We start from the raw sequence: 22582 nt of genomic DNA, 5'->3' as shown, positions 1-22582 counted from the left end.
TTTAAAGAGAAGACCTGGATTTATTTATATGCCCAACTCTACTGGACATTTTTATATTGACAGGATTTTATCTATATATGAACAATATATCTTAATTATAGCTAAAATAAGATGACAATGACTAGAATAAAGATCAGGGTTGGAGAAAAACCAAGAGACCTGTGCCAATATCCAGCAATGGGCTGGATTTTTTTTCCTGTAGTCATGATTACTCTGGGCTCCTCCATGGAGATGATAAGTAGAGATGACAGTTTGGCCAGAGGGAGGAGGCAGGCCCAGGGCCCTTTGGTCTTACTAGACCACCTGGGAAGCTGAGTCCGAGCTCCGGGGCCTCCGCCTCAGAGTGCAGTCTTGCTTCTAGTGGCTGCCTTGGCAGTCAGGGCACGGCTTGTGGGCCTCTCAAGGTAGTTTCTTGTATGCTGGCCTGATTTCGCAGCAGATGCGCTTTATTGTCGTTGAGATCTTCTTGGGGCCCAGAGAATCAGACTTAGGATCTATTTTGAGGCCACAACAAGGGCAGTCATTTTTGGTCTTTTTTTTTTTTTTTTTTTTTTTGGTTCTCTCCCAGTTTTAATTATAGGACATTGTTTTCTTAGTGTCCTATAAAATATCAAGTGAGTTGTCTGGAGCAAAGCCTATCTTTTGTAGCTTTTTTAATATCTGAAGCTGACTAAGTAATGAACTTATCTGTAAAAGTAATCTGTCCCCTCACTGAATTAGCATCTCAAAAAGTATACTTTATCCAAACAATTTAAGAAATCAGAGGGGTGTTTATCTTTTTCCTGGTAAATAGCTGAAATTTAATAACTGAAGGTTTGGCCTTAGTTTTTTTAGACCTTTAAGAATATACACTAGAAAATATTTTTTTATTATAATCTCCTGCCTGGCTATTTGGCCAGCAGGGGTCTGACTGTTTGGGCTTCAGTGGGAGCAGGTAGTTCTTGCTGTAGCTAAACCAAGATAGAGGGGTTGGGGAGATGGCTCAGTAGAATAAGCACTTGCCTGGCAAGTACAAGGGCCTGAGTTCAATCCCTAGTTCCGGAAAAAAATAAAAAATAAAAAAAAATAAACCAAGATAGACTGGCAGTTTATCTTTTGGTTGTTTTAAAATTGACAATATAACATTTATCTCTAAATGTAACATCAGCTTATAATGCTGTCTGTCTTTTTATAGAATTCAAAACATGGTTTAAGATTAACATTACATAAATATTTTAGCAACTAAACAAGATTTAACCTTGAAACTCACAGGTGAAACTTATTATTTATCATTACATTTTGCATATTGGTAAAAACACAATACAGCTGGCAAACATCTTATTCTCAGTTAACACATAAAGCAGATGTAAGCTTTTTGTGGTCAGAAACCAGTACCCACCAAGGAACCTTGGGTATGGCACCTGAACCCCTTAGGTATTCTCAGTTTTTTTTTTTTTTTTTTTTTTGGGGGGGGGTGCTCATACAACCAGAGATGTCTCCAGAAATAAATCCAGCAGTTTTTTCTGATCAACCTTCCATCAGCCATAGGCTTCAGTGGGGATTTACCGAAGAATGGCTGGGGAAACCTGTCCTGCGCTTTAAAGAGTGGCAGCTGTTTTAGAGTTTACTAGCTGGCAGAGTAAACATTGTTTATCCAAATTTTATAAGGAATATCTTAAAAGGTTGAACAAGATTATTTAAGCACTTTACAATAAAAGCCTTATGTTTTAACTTATCTTTTATCCAATTAAATGATAACTAAACTTAGGAGAAAAGGTCAAAAATTTTTCCTCACACTTAAATGTGTTTTGGTCCCATAAGTGTGCTGCTTTTGGAGACAGCTCCTTCTGGTGTCACCCAGAAGTTGGTTCTCTCCACTGTGTCTCAGGTTTAGTCTCTCGAAGGAGACCTGCCCAGAACACTAAGCCGGGACATGGATTTTATACGTGTCCTCCTGGACGGGCATAGTTCTTTTTGTCTCATCTACCCAGAGACAGGGTATATGTCCTTTCTAGAATAGCTTTCCTGTCTTCAGCATTAACAAACGCTCATTTTCTAAGGGCTTACTTAGCTGGAATAGTCAGGGTTTTTAATTTTTACATGCCTTTTAAAAAGGAAAGTAGAAAGAGATAGGAAAATTAGGAATAAAGTTAAAGCAAGGAAACTGAAACAGATCAGGCCCGACATTCCCTCTAATAAGTAGAGGGGGATCAGAACCAGTCTATCCCAGTGAAACCTGTCCTCCAAGTCTTTAAGAACGGTTGCCGACCTGATGTCATTTAACTGGCAAAAGGAGTCCCGTTTTTTTATATAGGAATGTAGGTTTTTTTTTAAAGTCTAAGCTGGCTAAAAGTCCTATTTCACAGAAGTTTACATAAAATCCAATAGGAAGCTTATTAACCTTACCATTTCTAGTGCTATTGTCTAAAATTGCACAAGGAATAACAGTACATTTAACAACTAGTTCAAATGTAGCATATACAAATATGAAATAGTCATAAAATATCTCATTAAAGAAATATCATAACCTTATAACAATTTCGTGTTTTAGCTTAAATTTACCAACATATTTTGACCAATATTTTAACAATTATATAATGAATTTAGTACCGGCTGGCAGGTGGAACAAGCAGGTTCTGAGGGTGATGGTCGGGAGTCACAGCCACTTTTTATCAGTTGGAACTGCCAGTGCTACCAGGTGGAATTAGTCAGTTGTCTGGGAATGGTGTCCAGAACAGCAAAGCTTGAGTCATTTCAGGGGGTCAGCAATGGACGGTGGAGGATGTCAGTTCCGAGTCCTTCAGGGGGGATAGGAGGGGGATCCCGAGAGGGTGCAGGTGGGTGGATCCCGGACGAGCCCCCACATGTTGTAATCAAAACCAATTTAAGGAAGTAATTTACATTTGAGTTTAAGCTGGCATAAAAATTTAGGTTGAATTTTACTTACCGCGTCAAAAAGAAGAGGCCTTTAGGGATCCCAGACGAGCCCCCAAATGTTGTAGCTCAAAAATCAGATGACAACGAGGCAAGTCCAAAAGTTAAAGAAGGGCTTTATTTTAGCTGGTACCCAGCGACGGTCTCTATGCAAGGTGCAAAGAGGCGCGCCGAGCATTGACAAGGTGCAGTATTTAAGCTTGAAAACCGCAGAAACAGGGGAGGGGTGGAGAGGAAGAAGTGGCAGGGTCATTAGTTCATGGGGTGGTCCTGTTGGGTGAAGGTGCTGGGTTGGCAGTCATACAGAGTTCATTGAGATAAGGTTTGGGGGACAGATATCATAAGACTTGAGTCATAGGGGTGAGGAATTGGGAGGAATTGGGAGGAATTTGAGTTGGCAGTCAAGGGGTGAGGAATTGGGAGGAATTTGAGTTGGCAGTCAAGGGGTGAGGAATTGGGAGGAATTGGGAGGAATTTGAGTTGGCAGTCAAGGGGTGAGGAATTGGGAGGGGTTGGTGCATACAGAACAGGAACTCGGCGAGGTTAGAAGGGCAACAAAATGGAGTTGATTTTGACAGGGTACTACACCGTCCTTAGAGAAATGGGCGATAGAAGACATGCTTGACAGTTGAAATAATAAATGATGAAAACACTGGTAGCAAGACATAAACTTCTTGTTTCTCTTCCCCACTGACCCACTGATTTTGGAAGTGCATATTGCTCACCTACATCAAAGAAATAATATGTGAATATTAGTGAAACTATCAGTGCCAATTCAATTGCACTGACTCACTCATTAAGAAAAAATCTATTGACTAGCCACTGCATGCCAAGCATTGCCCTTCTGCCAGCAAACGTGGAACAATATTTTTATCAGGTAAAAGCAAAGTCAGCTAAAAGATTTACATCAGAGAGCTGGAGAGGAAGCCAGCTTGGGAAAGTGATGATAGCATCGCTGATGTGTGCGTTTTGCTTGCTGCTTGCAGAATCTACATTCCTGGCAACAGGGACAGGATGCGGAGGTCCGAGTCAGGGGACTTGGGCTCTTGGCTGAACTCCGCTGCTAATGACCAAAGTAATTTCCTGAGTCACTTCTGAACTCCATGTCCCAATTTCCTCATCTACTAAACAAAGAGTTTTAAGTCTCTTCTAATCTATGATACTGATACTAAATTTAGTTGCTCCTGTTTCAGGAGAGACAGCCTAACGCATGAGGGATTGATTCATTGCTGGAAGTCACTTTGCATTTGGTTCCTTAGCCTTTCTGCCCCTCAGTGTCATCATTTATAAAATGGGGATGTAAATCCCAATCATCTCCCCCTTGGAAGAGTGTCTTAAGCCACACTAGGGTAACCGACGGAATGTGCTGGTTATAAGAAGCATCATCTCCAGCACATCGCTCAAATGCACACCTACATTTATATTCTTTTGCATTATCATTTTCTCTGGAATATCCTTTGTCTTATTTAAAAGCCAGTGTAAATATGTTACTGACCTGTTACTGTTTGAATCTCTTCCACTAGTAAGCCTCAAAAGAAAGAGAAATTTTAGGATTTTTTCCATTACTCCATGAAATAACTTGTTATAGAATAAATATAGAAAGTTTGAGTTCAATTCTCATGAATCTCCACCAACTGCATTTTTATGCACATCCTCATAACTGAAGAATAGAAAACAATTGAGACCTAGTTAGTAAATACAATTGGCTGAGGTTTTGGTGGAACTTCCTAAGTCACTGGACGAATCCTGAAAGTATTCTGAATTTAGTTTCATCCATTTAAGTGTCCATCGACAAAGAGTGCATGGCCAATAAAATGCTATTTGAGCATAAAAAAGGATGAAATCTTGTCATTTATGATGACAGACATTAATATAATTGGAAGACATCATGTTAAGTAAAATATGTAGAAGTTATATGGCCTTACTTATGAAAGTGGAGTTTAGGGTGGTACTCTCGTAGAAGTAGAGAATACAGTGGTGGTTATCGTAGGCTGGCGAAGTTGCTGGGGGTGGAAGGAACAAGAGAAGGTTTTGGTCCAAAGACTATATATTTAGGAGGAATAGATTAAAGAGATATGTTGTTCAGTATGGTGACTACAGTGCATGACAATATGCTGCATCCTCAAACAATGTGAAGACAATGGATGCATTCTTACCACAAAGAAAATGCAGCTTGGACTTGTAGTGAGTCTCCTATTTTCAGCCTTGCCATCGCTGGGATTGCAGGCATGCGCCACCCTTGTGCCCGAGAGTTGGGGGCTGGCAGGGCCGGGGATCAAATCCCTGTCCTTGCGCTTGCCTAAGCAGACACTTAGTCCGCTGAGCTATCTCTCTAGCTCACCACGAAGAAAATGATCATGAGACATAAACATTTGCTAACAGATTTTATTATTCTGAAATGAATTTAAACTTCAAACTATTATGTGACAGACCACAATATAATTCTTTCTGTTCATCTAGGAAACATTAAAGCCTTATCTGTGTGCCTACATTGAGTATCACATTTTCACATTCAAAGTTGTCAGAAACAAAGTATTTGCCAGTAAAATATAAAATATTTGCTGGTTGCCATCGAGAAAGATGCACTGCATTCATTTGTAGCCAAATGGATGCACCTGTGGACCCTAATAGTAAGTGAAATAAATCAGGCACAAAAGCTTAAGTATCACACAGCTTCCCTTATATAAGAAACCTAAAATATAAATAAACAGTAAAATAAAAGGCAGATAGCAGGACGTAGTGTGATGGCTCTTTTGTGAAGAGGTGGGGAGAGAGAGGGAGGCCAGAAGAGAGAGAGGATGTGTCAGCTCACGTCCCCCTGTCCGTGAAGAGTGCACCCATTATGTGCTGCAAACAGCTACTAACAAAAACTAAACATTCTAAAAAACAACTAAATGTGATAAGACTACTTTGATAGATGTAAAGAAGATAACGCGGCTGAATGTTAAGGAATTGATACAATTTTACAGTTTGGGTAAGAAAGCTGGAACACTGTCAAGATGTTAAAATGTCAGCAATTTGGGCAAAGCTGTAGAAGGTTTCACCTTCATAGAGGAACTTTTTGATAAATATTGAGCGGAAGTGATGTCAGTTAGAACCTGACCTAATTCCCACCAAGAGACAGTGAGGAGCAGATATGGACAGAATGAAGAGGAATCTTGTGACATTTGTGATGGGGGGGGGAGGGAGCTCTCTAGACAGGTTGTACAGATGCTGTGGATTTGAGGAGAAATCCTTCAAAAACACAGAGAAGCTTGGTGTTGTGGTGCACACCTGCATTCCCAGCCACCGAGGAAGCAGAAGCAGGAGGCTTGCTGGAGCCCAGGAGCTTGGGACCAGTGATACAAGCAAGATCTTACCGTAAGAGACAAACAAACAAATACTTAAAACATAGAGAAAATAATCTATATAATCCAATAGCCAAAGGATCTGGAGGTGAATATAACCAAAGGCAAATTGGGAAGTTGATAAACAGTGTAGAAACCCAAAAAGCAAATTGAGATGCAAGAGCCAATGAGAAGGGAGATGCCAGGTAACTGCTGTGGCCGAGTTGGAGCTAAGAGCTCACTTGTACAACTGCTTCTTCAGGTCCTGGCTGCGCTTGCCCTTTCTTCTGCAGGCAGAACAGAGGGATGTGGTGGCAAGAAGAGATAAGAGAAACACTTCTTCTAAGGCAATGGAGGTGACTCAGAGATAACAGAGAATAGAACTCTGGTTTCAAAATTGGGCCCCAAATTAAATGAACAGGCTAGTATGTGCAAATGAGAATGACACGTTCAGGGTGGTGGCTGGTGCTTTTTTATACAGGGAGACAAAATAAATCAAAAGAAAAGGCAAAAAATCAGAATTCTTGCAGAGTATAAGACCATTTAGATGTACACTTCCTTTGTTTATAATGAGGACTGTAAAGTGCCCTTTAAGGAAACCCATAATGGTCATGCCCTGAAACCCATACTAGGGTCATGAAGATTTCTAACTCACAGAAAAAGCAAGTATGAAGAGTTGAAACATCTGTGTGGAATGTGCCACGACACTGCTTACGTCGTATAGCCAAGGGTGGGCTCTTGCGCCCTGTCTGCTGTGCCTGGGCAAGCTAGCAGTGGTGTTAAAGGCTGTCCATCTCCCCTCCTCACTCCGTGAAATTCCCATTCATCCCTGGGATTGGAAGGTAGAGAAATGTTTCACCTGGCAGAGGGCGGAGAGCCCAAGGGAGGAGTAGCAGCAAGGCAGGCAGCAGAGAGGAAGTGTGGCTCCCTTCAGTTGCATTCAGGCTTTCTGCCCCAGGTGGGTGTAGCACTCACACCCATAATCCCAGCAGCCCTCACATCCATAATCCCAGTGGATCATGAGTTAATCACAAACTCTAAAAGTCTGTCCCATGACTGCATGAGGCTTTGGGGGGACAACTAGATACAAGCTGTAACACTCATAAAATGAGTCCTTTGGGAGAAACACTTCCAAAAAAATAATAAAAAATAAAACAAGCAAAAGGAAAAAAGAAAGGTGAATCTGATTTCTGTGACCTCCTTCTCCCTATCAACTAAAAAGAGTTACAACTTGCCCAGTAGACCCAGGTTTTATTTGAGGGTAATATATCTGCCTTGGATTGAAGCTGGTGTATATATGATGGACACTGGATTAAATTTTCCCAGAAAAACTGAGGAAAGGGTACAAGTTCATAGACCACTGAACTTATGGTAGGAAATGATTATAAGAGAGCCAGAAACTGACATCACCTTTCTAAAGAAAATTATTGTAGAACCACAGGAAAAATGACAAAGACCACCTATGAATTAAGTGGTATCATTTTGGATAACATGGTACTCAGACCAAAACTGATTTTACTGGACAGACACCTGGATACATTCAATGTGAGTAAAAGCATAAGTTATAGCACATATGGAATTGTCAGGGATGTTGCGAGAGACCCACCCATAGGAGGTCTGCTTGACTCTTGGTTCAGTCCGTGGTGGGCTGGCCTTATTGCTTTGGACCTGCAAGGACATAGCGTCCTGGGAGCACATGGCACAGGAAGAAACTCATGATAGCTGAGAAAGAGAGAAGGGCCTAGAGTGACAGTATGCCCACCAAGAGGACCGCTCAAAGACTTGACTTCCTCTTGGTTAACTACCTGCTCTTAGTGCTGTGGGCTGCCACACAAGCCTTTTAACACACAGGACTCTGGAGGGCCACTCTAAACTAGCACACAGCAGCCTGCAAATGGTAAATCATGACTGAAGGCCTGTAGGAGACCCTTGGCTGGGCTAAGCAGCCAGGAATCATGCATACCTCCTGCCATTAGGCTCCAGCACAACAGAGCACCAGTGAGAATCAGACAAAGTGCAGTGGAGTCTGGTGAGGGCTGACATATGAGGAAGGCAAAGGCTAAAGATTTCTGGATCCTTTCTGCAAAGGTTGATCTGCCCAAGACAAGGCCAGCGACATCCCACACAACTTGAATGTGGGTGTGGGAATTGTGCTGGTTACTGTTGACATTTTTAAGATGTAAGGTATGCCCATGGAAGAATAGGGGAAGCATTACTCTGACCTTATTTCAAAAGTAATACTCAAAGGAAATTTTAAATTCTATAGAGATAGCCTTGAAATAAAAACCAGAACTACTTTTTCAAATAGGTGGTTTATGGCTGCATTGTAAAAGAGATAGTGATGGTTAGTAAACAACCTTGTCAGTTAAGCTAACACTCTTCACAGTAATCCACTGAAAGATGAGTAGGAACCTACTTGGTATCCAGATTGCCCAGTGGAGGCGGTTCTTACTATCTTAAGTGAAACAAGGCAGATGCACCGAGTAACACTCACCCAGAGATTTTTGGCAAGTTGGTACTTTTAATTCCAGCTAGTTGATGTGTGTTATGCATATCAAGGTAGGCAGTGTTGACATTTAGACAGGCCAGCTATTTGTTTATTTATTTCTTAGGGTAGAGTAGCTTTTCTGTATGCTGATGGTTATCTAGGAGAAACTCCAGTGTTCATCTAGTGGTACCATTTTCTGTATTTACCCAAAATTGAAGCCAAACACTCTCCAGATAGTACCAAATATTCCTGGGACTGCAGAATGCCTGCAGCTATAAGGCATTGTAGGTAGGTCTCTGGAAGTGTTCTGCAGTTATCTTCCCTAAGGGATTAACTTGTATCTAAATACACATAAAATTTGCTGATAAAGGATGGTAGGATATCACATGAAAGAACCAAGATACAAACTTATCTCCATTGACCAGTGTTGAAGTTCAACATACAGAAATTCCTCATCGTTAGATTTTTAATGTACTTGGCACAAGATCTCAGTAGGCAGCTCAGACTCACAGTGATCTTCCTGCTTTCTGCCTCCCCAGCACTAAGATTACAGGCATGCACAACCACGCCTGGACTTTGTGGCCGGCTCAGCACTCCTAGGGCAGGGCTGGTCTGGCATATGGTGTCAGGAATCAAACCACAGTCCCTAAGCTTGCCTAAGTAGGCACTAATTCCATTAGCTGTCTCACCGGACCTTGAAATCTTATGATTTGGGGGCCGGGGAGATAGCTTAGTAGGATAAGCTGGCAAGCATAAGGGCCTGAGTTCAATTCCCAGTTATGCAAAAAAAAAATAAATAAAATAAAATAAAAAGAAATAAAAAACCCCGAAATCTTATGATTCAATTAATAAAGTCCATAGGCAAAAGTTGGAGATCAGTCCAGATTGTCATCTGGCTTGAGAGATAGTGGGAGAGGAAAGCACACATCTGAGGGGGCCTCGGTGGGCTTAGGGCTGTAACGCTGGGGCCGTATCTGGTCCCTACCCCTTTCTGCCCCACTGTTTCCCTAGTCTCTGCTTCCAGAACACCATGAGGCAGGCATCTTTGCTCTCCTACACCCTCCACTGCCAGGGACAGAAACCTCCTAGAGCAAGAGCCAAAATGACACTTTAAACTACCTCGGCCAGGGCTGTTAGCCCAGCACTGGAAAGTGGACCAGCCCAAGAGCCTTGCAGAGAAGCTGTCCTTCCTTTAGCTGGACGGTGCTTTGCCATGGACACGGCAGAGAGGTGCTGCTTTGGGAAAGACAGGAACCCAGAGCTCTCTTCTTAACTCTGAGGGCACAGGTTTTCATGGCCCTGCTCGCTTAAGTATTTACATCTTACCTGTCCAAAAGGCGAGCTTTGTGTTTTTGAGACAAGATCTTGTTCCACAATTCAGGCTAGCCTTCAATCTGCTATCAAGTCTCGGCTAGCCTTGAACTGTGAGCCTCCTGCCTTGACCTCCTGAGTACTACAATGAAGGATGTGTGTTATCGCACCTGCCTGAAGAAAAGTTTTCCCATGGAAGGATATCTTGTCATTGTTTTTCTGGGACACAGTGTTTTACTATTTGTTCCTGGCTGGCCTTGTACTTAGGATTCTCCTGCCTCAGCCTCTTGAGTGCTGGGACTGTAATACTGCATTAAATAATTTTTATTTTTTTATTGAGAAATAAATATAAATGAGACAGTTTCACAGCTGATTAATAGGACAGTTTTGATAATTAATACATTGTACATTGTTTTCTTCTTAGTGGTTATCCATAGCACAAGAAGCAGACAGGATATTCTGTCCAAACACTGTTAGTACACCTCTTTTTTCTCATTGAATTAAGTGAAAGTAGCTATAAACCTATCCTATTTTGCATATATAAATACAAAATGATCTTTCCTTTGTATCCTTTTATTTTTGTCCTGTCAGAGATGAATATTCTGTTGGCATCTAAATACTATAGGTGTTTAAATTCAACTAAACAATCTAACACTGTCTAGCAGTCTATAATATTAGTGGGTTATCCTCAGAAGTTATTGACTTGAGCCTTTTACAGCTCATCGTATTAATATGGATCTACTTTATATACCTTGTTTTTATACTTTTCTGCTAGATGGTTAAGACCAAGATATAGCAAGATCTATATAACAAGAAATGTAACTTTTGTATCTGATAAGGTCAGCCAAGTACTCTCAGGATTTATCCTGTAGCCCAGTACTGCCCTTTATACATCCTTTTGTCAGTGTCTGACATGAGGATGAGTCATGGCCATTGCTTGACCAATTTGCTCTCTGCGAAAACTTTTTCTCTCCATGTGACTCTCCCCAGGCACACTTTATGTCATCGATCACATTCCTCTGTAGCTCCATAATCTTCTTGATCAGAAAATTTGGAGCACAACTGAGTTACATGTTGTTACAGTACAGGTTCTCCTATGTCCCGAGTCTTCACTGACCTTGAAAGGCTAGGGCCAAAATGTTGGCTGACCTTGCAGCCCTTCCTTTTCTCCAATTTTGAACTGCTAACTTAGGTTGTTAACCCTCCAGAAGAGAAGCTAATTATTAACCTGCAATATATGCAGTTAGGTTTACCCTATCTGTCTAAATATCAAACATTTTAGTATATCATAGAACAGGTATTTTCCATCAGATATTGATATGTCGAGCTTTAAGTCCTTACAGAATATGAAGGAAAAATAATTATATATAAGTAGAAATAAGCATTTACATATTTTTACAAAAAAATTTAGAAACCTAACCATGTACGGAATTATAAGTCCTTATACTAGGGAGACAATAAGATATTTATAGATGTGGGTCTGGTTTATTTCACTAACAAGTATATCTTCAAGGGGCATCCACTTAAATATGAAGGCTTCAAGTTTATCATTCTTTATAGCTGAGTAGTACTCCATTATAGAAAAGTACCACATCTTTTTCAACCATCTCACATGTGATGGGCATCTTGGTTGTTTCCAAGATCTGGCTATCACAAATTGCTGCACTAAAATATTGAACTTATTACAACACTTAAATTCACTGGTTTTTCATCCTCACAATTTTATAGGTCTTATTCCCACACATTTGCAGCTGAATAAACTGTTTAGGATTGAGCCAGATTATCTAAGGTGATTTTCAAAGCTAGGATTTAGATCTAATTTGCTAAACTATCACAGAGTAGTGCTGAGATTATCTTGCTTAACTGTAGGGGACGTTGTTCTGAACAGTGAGTTCTGAGTTCTTACAGACTAGGAGTATTCAGTAAGACTTTATTACTTATTGCTATTTGTTCTGGGAGGTTGCTCTGTGCCTTATCTTTTCAAGGTATTCTGGTTTCTCAGTGGAATTGTTTAAACCACGCTCATCTCTTTCATAGGGATGAACTCAGATGAAAGACGTCAGACGCCCTGGAATACTCATAGTCCTCATGCCGTCTCTGGGGCAGCTTCACTCAATGACAAGGGTACTCTTACAGGTATGAGATACACATTCCTCAGTTGGCCCACAGCCACGTGGCCTCATGAGTAAAGGAAGATTCTAAGATGTGATCAAAGATGCCTTCACTATGTGACTATCCTGAAGGGCTCTTTTCTCCCTCTTTGGTTGAACATAACCATATATTTGAATACATATTTTTCATAGTCATTTTCAAATATTAATGACCTTCATGTGTTAAAGACAGATGACTTGGTGGGTGCAGACCTTGCTGGATTCTGGATGTGTGTGGATTGTCCTTAGAGTGTTACAGCATCTGATCCAGTCTTCGGAGAAACTGCCATCAGATGAACACGGAGCTGTTCGCAGGACTGGATACACATGTGATGGACAGAGTCTGGGTGACAATGCTAAGCAAAGTTGGAAACATGAACTGGCAAATATGAAGATGATTTTTCACAAGAGTTATCTAGGCAGGTGGACATCTAGTCCCCAGGGGCTCCTCCTGCGTGTGAAGGGATGGCACAAGTACAGGGTGTTCCTGGCATCTCCTGATATTTTCTTAATATTCAGCAAACCGTTCAACTCCTGGATAATTTATAACAAACTTTTGTTTATATCCAATGTATCAGTGGTTCTGAATTTTGCATTTTGGATTCTTTTAAGAAATACATGAATGTAACAAAGCACTTTCTCCTCTTGGAAAATGTTCATCTGCCAAGATGTTAAATTATAGTAAATGTGTATTAGAATATATATATATAGGGCTGCAGATGCTCAGTGCCACTCTGTCCTCCCTGCACATCTCATGCATATCTGTAGCAGGGATGCCCAGTTGCTGCCTTCAGAGCTCTCCCCCTCCCATTTCCAGGACAGGAATCTGCGATTGTTGGTCTGTTTATTAATCATAAGTTTTATGCAGCTGCCGCCACTGGAGCACTGCACATTACAAGGTCAGCTGAATCATATAGCCTTTATTCAAGACATCAAGGAAACATGAGCTATTATACATATTCCACTTAAGAAATCTTGATATTAACAAATGAAAAAACACTTGTATCTGTAATATATGTACACGTTATATCCTACCCTTATGTTCAAGTCTTTTACTACTGAAAATGGGTTAGATTTTAGAAGTTACCCACTAAAACTTACTGAAATAAAAACTTAACTGATGGGTACTATGGTTTCCAAAAAGTAATTTGCCTTGCGAAAAAATATTTATATGGATCAATTACATTCCTTTATACCTTTATACTTTTAGGAGAAAGATTTCTACGATCTGAAGAGAAACCAGAGTATGTATACCTTTATACTTTTAATACCGTACAGCACACATCTTTGATGTTTTCCACTATTACAAAAACTAACAGTATTCCCACCAATTGCCTTTTATTTGTACTTTGGTCCACTGTTTGTAACATCAGGTTCCATTATCCCTGCTATTCTGTAAGACTGACCTTACTACACTTGATGTACACTTAGGAAAAGTTAGAAGCTGGTGAGTGTTGGAGTTAATCAGAGAGTTACATTCTTTTTACAGAGAAAACCATATTTATGAGATGATTATGTTGTTGTTTATTAGCCCCATGCATTTATGCCTTCAAAGAAAACACAATGAACAGATATAAATCAGATAGAGTGGCTATGTCTTGACATGTATGCATGTAGAAAGTTCCAATGAATTTTGAAATATGAAAATAGGAGTGAGCAGTACTCCCCAGCCCACCTAGGGCTGGACTTCTTCTCAAATGCAATCTTCCTCACTGTTTCCCTTTGCCACAAAATGGTGCCGCATATAATTTTGGAATCAATAAATCAACAGTCGTATTAAGAAATATTTTATTAACAAAACAGTAAATTCCACTTGCTTAGCATTTCCAATAATGGATAAATTGGCCTTGCAACAGAAAAACAAAACAAAACAAACCCCTTAGGTCCCCAATCACACAAAGCACTAGAAGGGCAAGATCATGTGGCCTTTCTGGGGTGTCTTAGGGATTGGCCACATCACACGTGGTTATAGTAGTGGTCCGTTTGATTTTTTTTTTTTTAAAGGCAACACATTACATGGATAAAAAAAAGCATACTGAATCAGAAAAGTTACAGTCTAGAGATGTAATCAAATCTATGCCAGGTAGTGTGAAATCCTGTAATAATTACAAACTATGCATGAACCCTGATACATTTGGTATGAAGATTCTCAGATTTTATTAATCTTTTTCTCTCCCTCACTCATTTCCTCTCTTTTCTTTCTCCATTCAGGAAAAGAAAAAAAGAACAGCTAGATTTTTGAGTAGTCCAATAACATTAGAAATATTTTACTGGCAATGTTAGATAGATAATATCATTGCATGAAAATTTAAAGTTTATGTTGGGTAGAAATGTTGAAGTCAACCCCAACATCGTACTTCACTGATACATCACTACTCAATTTTGTAATGTTAGACTCTTCTCAGACAAAACTAGTTCAAATTCACTACATCAAATGGAAAGGAAACCAATTTTTTAAAAACCTAAGCTGTAAGCTAGCAGTTTTACATTACCTTTTTATTTACTGGCTTTCCCTGAGTAAGACTGAATGAGAGAGGTGGGGGGAGAAAGACTTGTGAGATCTTGAACCTGGCAAGTCAAAAAGAGATAAAAAGTTGAAACAAAAGTAATGGATATTAAATTTTAGTTTATACCATCTACTTTCTGGGTCATGAGAAAGCTTTTAAGACTCCCACACAATGCTTGGCAGTCATAGGCAGTGGTGATTTGCTAGGAATTACTCATATTTCTAAGGTGCTATGAGTCTGAAATCCAGGCCACTTGTTGGCATTTTCCATCAACCAAAATATCACAAATAATTTGCATTTTTTGCCTTTGCTGATTAAAGCCAACTCTAAAGGTATTTTTATCTTATATGAAATCCAGTATCATTTTAGGAGATGTTCAAGTGATGACCAATTCTTACCTTCCATCCCAATAATGCTCTTCCATGGCATTACCTTCTCATCCACATAATTTATTGCTATGAGCATCATTGAAACAATATGCAAAAACAAGTGAATAATCTGTACTTTCTTACTACATAATGCATGTTAAGCTAAAACTATATTTAATGATATATATATATATATATAAAACAGAAAAGTTAAAATTTAGTCAAAAATCAACATAAAGAGAATTTTTTAATGGGTAGTAATACAGAATCAAAAATGATTGAAAATACTTTTTTTAGTTGAGAAAGCATTTACTTTCCAAAAGGGTTTATCATGCACATCAGGTCAGAGACTATATATAGATAATTTTATTGGAAACCAACTTTTCAGTTGCAGCAGCCAGGGTTAAGGTGTAGATTACCAATTTTGCTTCTGTAACCTGCCCATATAATGGTTCACACTCATGCAGCCCTATACCGGGGATATTGTATTTAGTAGGAAAAGCCTCCATTTCGTTAGGGACTAAAATCTCCAGCTGTCTTGGGAGCAAGAGCTCAGTAAAGCAAATCACCCCATTTGCCATCCACCTTGGCACAGCTACCTTCCTTCCTGCTTTTCAGTTTGGGTCTTCCAATCGCTTCTTGGCCTTTTGACTATGATCAAGTGCAGTTTGGTCTTCCATCATATCTGATGGACTCCTCATGGTGTGTGTGTGTGTGTGTGTGTGTGTGTGTGTGTGTGTGTGTATTTGCAGATGGTGAGCACATGTAGGGATGTATTTGGGGACAAAAGATTATAAGATATATATGTATATATTTTACCTTCTAATTCACGCCTTTCATACAAATACTAAAACTTAACTGCAACAGAATGGAGGCTGTACATGTAAGAAAAGAAGCAGCTGAGGCTTTATATACATTCATACATATCTTTCTTAGAATAAACACTACACCGTAATTTTTTTTAAAAAAGTAAGTAATTGTGGCAATTTATAATGGTGGCAAAAAAAAAAAATCTGACTGAAATAATTGTTGCTCTGGCGTCTTAAAACTCCCTACACTTAGCAACACTTAGAACATTGAAGTTACCAAAAATGGCTGAAGAGCAGAGATATAGTTTGCATTTTCTATACAACAGGCTATAAAACGTCACTTATCACAGTCCAGAAAGCACAGAGATGGGTTTTATATAAACATATGTAGTAACATAGTAAGCGTGCATGAAAATCTCCCAATGATTGCGTCTATGCCCTCTTATTTTTGTCATGAAATTTTAGTGTGAACACGTGCCTTATATTTCACATTTTTGAAAATAAGGCCTCCGTACATTTTTTTTTTTCTTCTCTCTCTCACAACCAGAAAGGGGCGTTTTGAATGTGTCCCTACACAAGTCTTGGAAGCAGCCAGCCTCGGCAGGAGACGCAAGATCCCGCCGCTGCTCGGGCGGCAGCGCGCAGCGAGCGCGGAAGAGCTGCGCGAAGCGCCCCTCGCAGGCACGAGTCTTCTCTGGCAAGCAGACGAACGGACTTCTCCGGGAAGCGCTAGCACTTTGGCTAAATCCAGGGTCATAGGTAGCTTCTCTCTCGTGTTATGTTTTGTGTTGTTTTTGTGTTGTGCGTCGACGTCGTAATACTCCTTTGCTTTATGGATGCGTGCGGTCATCACTGTCCTTTTAGGAATGTTCCAGCAACATAAAGACAGGCAGAGTAGATGAAAACACTGCGGATGTTAGGGAATTTATTGGCCCCTGTATTTTGTTCTTTTGTTGTTGTTGTTTTGTTTTTTTGGTTTTTTTTTTGTTTGATTGATTGATTTTTTGAGAAACAAGAGCATGAGATACTTGTTTTGCATTTTTTTTTTAAAAACAGTCTTTCCTTCCTGATTGCATTCCCTGTCTTCTTTTGTATGTGCTTCATAAAAAGGAAAGTAAATAAGTTCATATTATGTCTCAGATAAAATGAAGACTATTTCTACACAAGCGTCCTGCTCCGGCCTTGGGATCAGACGTAATACTCCTTGTCCTTGTTCTTCTTGCTTTTGCTGGCGCTCTTGGCGCCGCCGGGCTGCTTCTCCTTCACCACAGCCCCGTTGGACTGCGCCGAGTTACTGATGTAGTTTCGGCTCTCGTCCACGTGGTACGAGCCCTCGTCGCGGTTCCGGTACTTGTACATGGCGTAGAGGAGGATGAGGATGCAGAGCGCGGCGGCGGCCACGATCCCCACGACCATGCCCGTGGTGCTGCTGGACTCGCGGATGACCTCTGCCGAGCCGGGGTACGGCTCGCGCCCGCCCACGCGCGTCGGGTTGGCTGCGGGGACAGGGGAGAACAACAGCAGTGAGCACCGGGTTTGTGACCCCAGGCAGCCAGCCGCACACCCTCCTTCCAGCTGCGCGCACCCCGGCCTGCCGCCTGCGCCGGGCACGAGGCCGCGGGTGCAGCGAGGCCGGCCGTGAGCACCGCACCCCACCCCAGACCCGGTGCCCCGGAGCCCCCGGCCTGGCCCGACCCACTGCCGCCCTTCTGTCTCGCAGATCAAGTTTATTATATTCGCTCTCATTATTGAAGCTCAGCCCCTAAATAAGCATTAGTATTCTTTAAAAGGACCGGCTTGGAGTTTGGAAAAGTCACAGACCCAACAGGACACATCAGTCAGAACAGCCAGCCCCCTCTTATTAGCACAGGTCACTTAAAGAATGACACTGGTGTCTCTACAGAGCACTTAGGAGTAACTCAGGCTGAGTCAGGGCTGCTTCGCACAGGACTGCCTTAGAAATTATCCTGCTTTCTCTTCTAATGGACACAGCGTTGAACAATTACATAACCCGGGCTCTTTGAACAGTCTAATTGTCTGCTTTTAAATGTGTATTAGTCGCATATTTATAAGCTAAACAGAACTGATTTCCTTTCCTGCTAGAGCCATTTGCTCCTACAGGTTCATAAGCATTTTACTTATCTCTTGGCTGTGACTGAAGGACCCCCAAGGCTCAGCTTTGCGGAAGAAAGTAGGAAAATATTTGTTCTCAGGTTTAAAAGCTCTTCCACACCAATTTCCTCAGAACGCAGCACCAGCAATGGGCTGACTCCAAGCCGGCCAGCGTCTTCCGCAAGGTCCTGTAGGCACCAGCCTGACCACCCGAGATGAAGGAAAGGCCTGGGATTCAGCTGGTAAGCAGGGGGAGCACACACAGCAATCTTTCTTGGGATGCTTTTTTTGTTTTAAGTGATGAAGAATAAGAAGTTTGGAGAGAAAATATTCTGTTCCTCTTTGATCCTAGGTCACCACTCTATCTTTTACCTGAATCTTCATCATCTCCTTTGTAAAAAGGTAGTATGTCACAGGCTAAAAATCCTATACCTTCCAAAACATTATTCTTTGTAAAGTCTGCAGTGACTTAAAAACAATCTCAATTTCTGTACAAACCGTGCACACGCACACACCTGTGCAGGTTCACACACACACACGTGAGAACAGCTCAAGAAGACCAAAGCTGGGCTTTTAGTTCCCTACTATTAAATGGCATCTAATAATTTTGAATATTTTTGTAAAAGTTACTGTTAATTATTGAGACTTGTTTACATTACAGACAGCCCATAACTCTTTGTCATTTCACTTTCAAGCATCCCGAAGATTCCTCTGGCCCAGCGTGGGCTCTGCTGTCACCGCCTTTTCCTTCCTCAGTGCAGTCTCTCCAAGACAGTCACTGCCGAGGCAGAAGCTCTCGGCCTCCACACAGCAGCTTGCCGTCCTGCAGCTGCCGAATGCAGCAGGCGAGCCTGTGTGTGCTGACGGTGTCACTGCCCATTTTACACAAGCCAGCATAATGCTGCTGAATAAAAAGCCTTCGCGCCGCCCCTGGGACCAAGGGGGGAGCAGGCAGAGACTGTAATCCACAGCAGTGGATTGCAGGAAATTAATTTCCTCTCAAGAAGCATAGAAACCACTGCAGCAACTCTGTCAGTGCCTGACAAACTAAAGGTGGGCCTTCTCCTGTAAATACAGTCCTCGTGTCAGCGTGCGCCGATTAGCCCAGCTGCCAACCGCAACTAAGTGACAACTTCCCACTCGCTCCCTCTGCAGAGCCGCCCTTCACCATCGAGTCTCAAAAGCTGAAACGAGAATTTTATTTAAATGTTGCCTACATCATTTCTCCCCACTTGACGGAATGCTTTCACTTGAAATCCATTTTCATAATTATCTCACATTGTCAGAGGGGGTCGGGGAGAAGGCAGACATAATTCTAATCATTTGGCTCAGAAAATAAAACGTGAGGGTTTTAGCGGGATGTGGGCTTTAAATTTTCTAGTGCAAGAATATATACAGTTGTATTTAGGAATTAGTGGGTTCTCTTATTCAAGAATATTAATTTTAATTTATGTCTCAAATATGTCTGATGCAGTTTTAAAACAACTCTGCGTGCAGCACATTAAAAATGCGTGTTGTGGGGCCGGGGAGATGGCTCAGTGAAATAAGTGCTTCCCTGGCAAGTGCAAGGGCTTGAGTTCAATCCCCGGTTCTGCAAAAAAAAAAGAAAAAAGAAATGCGTGTTGTGGGCTGGGGAGATAGCTCAGTGGAATAAGTGCTTGCCTGGCAAGCACAAGGTCCTGAGTTCGATCCCTGGTACCATAGGAAAAACAAAAACAAAAACAAACAAAAACCCTCAATTTAGGGGTGGGGAGATGGCTCAATAGAATAAGTGCTTCCCTGGCAAACGCAAGGGCCTGAGTTCAATTCCAGGTTCCGCAAAAAAAAAAAAAATTTTTTTTTGCGTGTTGGAAACAGAAAGAGATTGCAAAAACAAGAGCAAGACCTAAAATTCTTCAATTCTATGGATAAAGCATTCAATAAACATTTCATATTTGAGGGAAATACTTTGGCTTTTTGCAATAGCAGTCAAAATGTTGCATAAGTCACAGGAGACCTAAAAGTATCTGCATGCAATCCATACATATTCTGTGCATCTTATCACTGAATATAATACAAAAGAAAATCCCTGAAAAGCTAAACTCCAGACCCCACGAAGAAGTCTAGGTTCCCATTCTATCACTCCTTCCACTCACATTGAAACTCCAATAATCTCCATAGCTAGTATTATTAGGCCACTGTCTGCAATATGCAGTTACTTCCAGATCTAACTGATCACCTAATATTTTTTTAAATTTATGCTTAAAATCTGAAGTCTAGGGGCTAGAGAGGTGGCTCAGTGGAATACGTGCTTCCTTGGCAAGCACAAAGGTCTGAGTTCAATCCCCGGTTCCGCCAAGAAAAAAAAAAAAAAAAACATGAAATCTAAGTGATTTTGCCCTTAAATTTCATCCTAAGATCAAAGCAGCATATGTGTTAAAAGGACATTATTTTCATGCATGCAGTAACACATTAGAGATTAAAGACATGTAACTATGTTCATGGATTATAAATGTAGTTTCACATACTGATTTGTCAAAACTTTATTTTGATGATCACTGAAAAATGTCCAAGGACATTTTATATTAACTTGAATGTAGAAAATGGTGTAATAAGATTAAATGTGACAATGTGAAAGACAGATTTTGGTCAGCGACATCCATAAGTGACTTCTGGGTTTCATCGATTTCAGGATTGTGCATTCCTTTTACATGCCATGGCAAACTACTATAACAGCTTTAATAATTAAAAAAATTCAGAACATATTTTTCTCAGCGGTGCTAAACACTGAGTAAGTGAACTGCAGTTTACATCTACTCTTTCTCCCTTTATTTATCCAGGTATGTGATCAGGCCATTTTCATTTATTTATGTATTTACTTATTTTTGAGACAAGGCCTACTTACGTAGAGCAGGCCGGCCCTGAGCTCACTACACAAGCCCACCCCAGCACTGGGATTACTGCTGTGTGCCACCATGCTGGGCTGTAAAGACATTTTTAAAAACAAGTGAAAGAGAACAAAGAAGGGGGGATGACAGAAAGGAAAACATACAAATTAACTTTTATTTATTTATTTTTTCTGTACTTTAGGGAAGGGTCTACAGGGTGTTCAGGGTCTCACTACTAAATCGGACTTGTAGTGATCCGCCTGTTTACAGCCTCCCAAGAGCTGGGATTACAGGCTCATGCCATCACGCCCAGTCTCCTATAAATTAACTTTTAAAAAGGAAGAACTACCTGTGATTTATAGATAACATTCAGATGCTGGAGCCAGTTTATTACAACAAACCCAGGGACATAAGTAGTTTGGTTTCAAGTCAAACATAAGCAGGACCGGTGGCTGTCACTGAACAAGGCAAGGAATTTAAGCAACTGGCTTTGATTAGAAACAGACAAGTACTTAGCTTGAGGCGACATAGATATTTAATTTTAAGGGGAGGTGTGATTAGTAAAAAGTAAAAGATGAATAGACGGAATCTAAACTTTAGGCCCAACCATATTCTATTTCAATGATTCACGAAATATAATATCATGTATAAAGTACGTATCACATGAAGTCACGGGAACATCACTGCATTGGGTCACTGCGGTCATCCTGTGCAGCTCCTGGGAGCAGCGGCGCCCATCACGCACCCCGCAGGGTCTACTACACGGACGAGCTTGGGCTCCGTGAGGGCCAGCAGCACGCCTGCCTTCACGGTGACCTAACAGGTCCTCTGCTCTGCGGGCAGGTGAGCTGTGAGCAGCTTTTGCTGGTCCCCGCTGCACCTGGTGAAGAGGAGTTGCATTGGATCAAATAAAAAAATACATGACTAAGATATGTAAGTAACAAAATGTACTTTTCTTCAAAATATTTTTTAATTCAATCTAATCCCATTTTTTGATTCTTGACACTATGTTTTGCAGTGGGGTTGGGTTCATTTTATATGTATGATTTGAAGTTTTATCTATTCCACATTCCTGCAGGTTAAGTATTTCTGTTTTAACATTTAGTTCTTTGATCTGTTTCATTTTATTGTATTTTCTCTTTCAATTTTAGTTTAGGGTGTGGTGAGAGGTTTGGGTCTAGATTTCATCTTCTGCACATGATAATCAGTTGTGACAGCACCATTTATTAAAAGGGCTGCATTTTCTCCAGTGTATGTTTTTGCCAAATTAAAAAGCTTCTGCACAGCAAAAGCAATAGCCAACAGAGTAAAAAGACAGTCTCCAGAATGCAAAACAGTATTTGCCAGCTACTCCTCGACAGAGAACTAATGTCTAGAGCGTATAAAGAACTCAAAAAAATTAGAGCGCCCCCAAATAAAAGACCCAATCTAAGTATTAGCAAGTGAAACAAAGAGGTACTTTCTAGAAGTGCAGGTGACCAAGAAGTAAATGAAAAAGTGCTCAGCATTGCTGAGGATTCGAGAAATGCAAAGTTAAACAACACGGAGAGGCCGGCCAAATAACTCAGCTCAAAGGCCACGGGTTTGATCCCGGGCCTGCCGTGCCGGCCCTGCCCCCAGGGTGCCCTGAGATGGCAATTGAGACTGGGCGTGGTGGCACATGCCTGTAATCCCAGCTCTTGGGAGGCTGAAAACTGGTGGATCACTATGAGTCCAATCTAATAGTGAGAC

At 41.0% G+C, this 22582-nt stretch overlaps 1 protein-coding gene across 2 annotated transcripts in view; it reads right to left on the bottom strand.

The window, feature by feature from the left end:
• Window positions 1-16910: 16910 nt before the first annotated feature.
• The window catches only part of Nrxn1 (neurexin 1), a 1036478-nt gene continuing 1030806 nt past the window's right edge, over window positions 16911-22582 (bottom strand). For both annotated transcript variants that reach the window (XM_023703554.1, XM_023703553.1), the window contains one exon: window positions 16911-17368. In XM_023703554.1, the coding sequence (XP_023559322.1) occupies window positions 17061-17368 (308 nt within the window). In that variant the 3' untranslated portion in view covers window positions 16911-17060. The remainder of the gene's footprint in view (window positions 17369-22582) is intronic.

Source organism: Octodon degus, unplaced genomic scaffold (assembly GCF_000260255.1).
Source record: "Octodon degus isolate 3935 unplaced genomic scaffold, OctDeg1.0 scaffold00174, whole genome shotgun sequence".
In the NCBI taxonomy this organism is placed as follows: domain Eukaryota; kingdom Metazoa; phylum Chordata; class Mammalia; order Rodentia; family Octodontidae; genus Octodon; species Octodon degus.
Note: the sequence above shows the minus strand (reverse complement) of the source record. Positions and strands in the feature narration are given on the sequence as shown.